Below are 5,932 nucleotides of genomic sequence, written 5' to 3' on the forward strand. Positions count from 1 at the left end.
AGATTCCAAATTAAAAACCCAAATTCGAGTCTTACAATACTATTCGCCATAGTTATCAAACCGAATATTTTCCGCAAAATATATTAACATTAAAAGGCACCAAAAATAAGTTGGACAAACAATGCTCACCAAAAGTTGAAAAAAAGGGAGTTCACGGATCATCCTTTGTACCATTGTAATTATTCATTAAACTTCTTTCGGTAAGTCGGAATAACAACTCAGTTATTCGCTTCCGAAAATTACCCCTAAATGAAACAAACCCTAACTTCCGAAAAATCTACAATAATCTCCAAATTTAATAACAACAACAATAATAATCATTATAACGATTGATTTTGATTAATTTGATTATTTAGAAACTTATTATTATGTATAATATATATAGAGATTAATATAGAAATAAAACTTAGATTGAGAAATTAGAGAAAACTGAAAAAGTAAGACACATGGCGAGAGAGGTTATCGGCGGCGAAGGGGAGGCTGACGGTGGTCGGACTCAGGCGAGGGGAGGCCGGAAGGCGTCGCAATGCAAGAGAAACAAGGGGAGAAATGAGATGTGAGGGGAAAATGGAAAAGTGAGATGTCGTGATAACTGATAAAGTGAGATTTTGATTTCAAAACTGCATATTTGGTGTGTCCATCGGACACGGGCCGTGTCCAACCATGTTGGACCGTGTCCGACACGTTTACTTTTAACATAAAAACTGGGGACACAGTTCAAAGCGTGTCCAGAACGTTTTCAGGCGTGTCCTACGAGTGTCGGTGTCCGACACGGTGTCCGACACGGGAACGCTCAAAACTAGGCGTGTCCGTGCACCCTAGATGTAATCTTTCTAAATACTACAAAAAAAATACAAAGAACTTGGACATTAATTGGTGCTTGTATGTAACCGATTGCTATTCCGTTCATAACAGTGCTCATCACAAATGACAACTCCTATTAACATAACCATTGGTTAAAGGTGATTTATCTAACTTCTTTATTTCTTCTTGCTTAAATACATCAAATTACAACTTATAATTATTATAGAGACGTGTTATAAGTTTTTATAATTATGCTAGCAAAAGTTCTTATTAATTTTTGAATTATTAGTTTTTCCTTTTCCTACGAGACGATATTTATTAAAACTTCGGCCCAGGTTCGAGTTTGGTCCTAGCTTCGTCCCTGTACAAAGTATTATACAATAATGAATACGCTTGTTTAAAATTTGAAATATTGAAAAGAAAACACCTATTAAAAAATTTGCCCATGACGAATTAGTTTTGCTTTTTTAATTACTCCGTATTCCATACCACACACTATTAAAAAAAAAACTTATGCATGGAAGATAATGTATTGGAAAAACACTCATGCCCCTTGCCACATATTAAAATTGTGCGTCCGTCACTATCCGAACCTCCTATGACCTGATCTGCTTTGACTCGTTCCATAACCTACTTGAGTGACCCAAATGCAACATATGGGTATATGGCCATATAGCGTAAGGGAAACATAAATAAAGTGGCAAGTTTGTTGTTGGTTGAAACAGTATTCTTTAGTTATTTTACTTGATTTGGTTGGTGATGATGTTATCCGTAGAATGGTGGTTGCACGCACGAGGGCAGCTGCGTTAAGTAATGACTACCATTGCTTGACCTTGACGTCTTATAGACTTATAGTGTCGTTTTATTCAATATCCATAATTGTACCTCACCAATAATGGCTAGTCTTTTTTAAAACGGAGGTATATATATATATATATATATATATATATTAAAACGGGTCACAAATATTTTACTTTTCCCTATGCATCCAGCATCCTTCTTTTGTCTTATCACACCACGTAGACATATTTGATCTGTTTTAAACTTAAAACGAATATACCGTCTTAAACTAAAATTTGATCAACAATAATGGTTGATATTGGTAATTGACATTGACACTTCTAATAGTTGTTCTTGCTGGTTTCTCCTGATCCTCACATTGGAAATATGAAATGAAGGAAGCTTTATATAAATAGTTGAATGTATGCAAAGTTCCTTATTCTATACAACTGAATTCATAATACAAATCATTAAATAGTTAACAAAAATGGCCAAGTTTGATGAGCAACTTAGCACCCAAATCAAAATGATTTCAGAATGTTTTGTAAGACCCAAACATGAAACAGAAGCCTCAAAACAACCTTATTTCTTAGGCCCATTAGAACTCATCTTTCTCCCTGCCCATCAAATTCAAAAGGGTCTTCTCTTTTCTACCAAACCCGAAAATATACATTCCGATTTAATCGAGACTCTAAAGGACTCGATAGCCATCTCCCTCGTCCATTTCTACCCTTTAGCTGGTCGATTTTCGATCAAAGAATTACTCGATGATAATGCCAACTGGGTGTTTCTTGATTGCACCAAGGGCCCCGATGCTCGCCTTGTCCATGTGACCGTGGACATTAGGGTGTCAGATATAATTTCATCGGTCGATGTCCATCCTATTGTTCGATCCTTCTTTGATCTAGGCGAAAAATCAATCAATTACGATGGACATACTAGACCTCTTTTGTCCGTTCAAGTAACCGAGCTTATAGACGGAGTTTTCATTGGATTTACCATGAATCACTCCATAGTGGACGTTACTTCTAATTGCCATTACATCAATTCACTGTCTAAAATATTCCTTCAATTGAGTAAAAATCGAGAAAATGATATTGTTCCTTGGATCTCTAAAAAACCCGTGTTCAAACCCTACTTTCCTCAAGGTTGGGGTCCAGTCCTCAAGTTGCTTAAGAAAAACTATGCGAATACCCAAAACAATTTACGAGAGAGAATATTCTATTTCTCATTCGACTCAGTCCGTAAGCTCAAAGCTAAGGGTAATGAAGAATGTGGGGTGGACAACATCTCCTCCTTCCAAGCCTTGTTCGGGTTCATTTGGAGGTCCATTACGCGTGCTATAAATCTCGACCCCCAGCTGGACACATATTGTGGGTTTATCACAAACACGCGGCCAAGGTTTAACCCACCGCTCAATAAAAACTACTATGGGAATTTGATCGCGAGACAACAAAGTGTATGCAAAGTGGGTGAGCTTTTGGACAAGGGTGTTGGACAGGCCGCGATGTTAGTTCACCAGGTTGTGGTTAGTTTAGATGATAAAAAAGTTAGAGACATCTACGAAGGGCTTGTAAAGCTCTTATGTGAGGGTCCAAGTGCTGCTGGTCCAATTATTCGGTTTTATGATACAAACTTGGTAGTGATAGGTGGGTCGGCCAGGTTCGAAATGTATACGCCTGAATTTGGACTTGGTAAGGCGGAAGCAGTTTTAACTGGGTATTCTCATAAAGTTGATAGAAAAGTTACTATGAGTCAAGGTCGCCAAGCAAATGGAAGCGTTGATTTAGAAGTTTGTCTTCAGCCTGCAACCATGAATGCGCTTGAACTCGATAATGATTTTATGAGTTTTGTGACAATGGGGTATGCAACACCGAACAGACATTTTCTATTTCACGTTCAAGTTTAAATTTTATAAGCTTGTTTCGGCTTGTTACCTATTTTACTTTGGATCTTCAATTTTTTATATTTAATAATGTTTTCAAGGTGAAGAGACGATCATAGACTTGTCAATTAGTAGTATATGTAGAACATTGTTGTTGTCATATATATACTCCCTCCATTTCTCACCCCCAACAAACAAGTGAAAAACAGAAGAGATAAAAAAGAGAAATGAAAATCCCCAAAAATCAATTTCACCGGTAACCTACCTCACCGCACCCCTCCATCGGCATCCTCCCCCACCGCCCTCCCAGCGCCGCCGCCCGCCGACCATCCCTCCGCACCCCCGTACCCGTGCCGAACACCCGGCTATTCATCCCCTGCTCCCACCCTGATTAGTAAAATACTAGGTCGCTAAATACTAGAATTAACTACCAAATTAACAATTTATAAGCCAAATTATATTCTAGATTACTCTAATTGATAAAGCAATATAGTGCAAGTAAGGGGTCGATCCCAAGAGGACTTTTAAACTAAAAACTTGAATTGTAAACTATTGAATACTAAGCAAGACTCTACTACTAATTAAGACTCTAGTGACAAGTTTATAAACACACAATGATTATTAACAATGACGAACAATGGATGAACATAGACCAAAAAGGGGGTTTGAGTTGATTGGTAACATGAATGCAAGGTAAAGTTGCAATCTTTTCTAACAAAGCAATATAACAAACACTTGGTGAGCAAGAAAATTCAATATTAAAGAGAACTTGGTGTAATTTCTTCTTAGTAACCAACAATTAGTAAAGCTTGGCCCTTTTTACTCTCTCAAAATTATCTACCCAATACTACCATCTCAAGATGTTGATACATGTAAATTAAACCATCTACATATACCCTTCAAACTTACACAACAAGTCATTAAACCATGAAAAGAGACTAAGCATGAGCATTAAGATTTTAACCAAAAAATGAAGCTAGGATCAATTCCTCATAAGATTAAACCATACAAATGAGAAAAAGACACAAACTTTACTATTTGTCATATGAATCCTTTAAACCAAATCAACATACAACAAACTTGCTTCAAACAATCCTAGATAGATTAAACCATTTCTCTAGAATTTGCAATAGTTGAACAACAATAAGCATGGATGGCCAACCCAAACATAAACATCATTCAACATAAGGAACTAAGCACAAGGAAAGGATATTAGATAAATTAAGAGAGATTAGAGGGTCTTACAATACCAAAGTTGGAAACTTTGAATGAAATTACACCAAGTAAAGGAAGATTAGCCTTCCATAGTTTGCTTACAACCCATAAAATGAAGAAAAATTAACATTCAATGTCAAAACATTACAACTTTCTTCCTAAATCACCAAGTTCTCTTCTCATACAAGTTTTTGAGATTATTGCCTAATTAGATGATAATCTAGGTCTTCAAAACATGGGGTATATATAGGGCTGCACTCCATTCTAGGTTAAGTCGTCTCAAGTAAGCCCAAAACACGGACTGTTAAGTTAAGCCCGTGCTTAAAACAGAAATGCGCAGGATCCTGGAGGTGGCGCAGGCTGCGCAGTCTGCGCAATCTGGCACAGGTTGCGCTTTGCACTGGACTCCGTTACCAAAATCCGACTATTTGCTTGGTCCTTTTCTTTCCCATCTTCACTTGTCATTGCTTGGTTAGTGCAAGCTTCTTATCTTGGTTGATGCAAAACGAAATCTTCACCTCGACTAATTAATATGGATGCCTGACTTGTCTTAGGAGATGAACAACTCCAGGTAAGGCTCATTGTGACCAAAACTACAAGGAAATGGAACAAGCCGGCACATGTCCAAGATTAGTGCATAACTTGGCCTCAAAACTTGCATAAACAACCCAATAGACACAACTAGACGCGACATATTGGACTCCATCAAATACCCCCACACTTACACTTTTGCTCGTCCCGAGCAAAACTTAGAACAAGCATATGCATAAGCCTATAGGTGAGCATGAGGGTAATTGATCACTCTTCTCTCACGACTACCTTCTTATATCCCCCTCATTAAAAATCCGCCGATTAAAAGAAAATCTAGACTCAAATTTTGACACAAATTCTTCACTCACTCCCCCTCCTTATATCATCCCTCACACAAAGACTCAACAAACCTCCAACTCCGACTCATCAACATCATATCCACCCTTCTTATATCACCTATCAAGAGATGACCACTCTCACCTTATCCCAAGGTGATAGCAAAGTGGTCTATTCAACCTCCTAATTCATCAAATTACTCCACTTATATCACCCCCTTATTACTCCATGAATTGAAATATCATGCTACTTGCTTAGCCAAACACCTAGAAAATCAACAACACAAGTAGCCCATGTGAAAACCACCAATTTGGGAAAATTTTTGTGACTCAAAAAGAAATTAAATCCTAACCTCCTTCCAAGACCCTCCTTATCACTCCC

At 37.6% G+C, this 5,932-nt stretch overlaps 1 protein-coding gene across 1 annotated transcript; it reads left to right on the plus strand.

The window, feature by feature from the left end:
• Positions 1-2,071: 2,071 nt before the first annotated feature.
• Positions 2,072-3,493, plus strand: LOC141617886 (uncharacterized). Its single transcript, XM_074435018.1, has one exon. It carries the CDS (start codon positions 2,072-2,074, stop codon positions 3,491-3,493), a length of 1,422 nt encoding a protein of 473 aa, XP_074291119.1.
• The last annotated feature ends 2,439 nt before the right edge of the window (positions 3,494-5,932 follow it).

The sequence above is a fragment of the Silene latifolia genome, chromosome X, assembly GCF_048544455.1.
Source record: "Silene latifolia isolate original U9 population chromosome X, ASM4854445v1, whole genome shotgun sequence".
NCBI lineage: Eukaryota > Viridiplantae > Streptophyta > Magnoliopsida > Caryophyllales > Caryophyllaceae > Silene > Silene latifolia.

Coding starts and splice junctions, on each gene's coding strand:
- LOC141617886 (XM_074435018.1), top strand. CDS start 2,072: ATGGCCAAGTTTGATGAGCAACTTAGCACCCAAATCAAAATGATTTCA.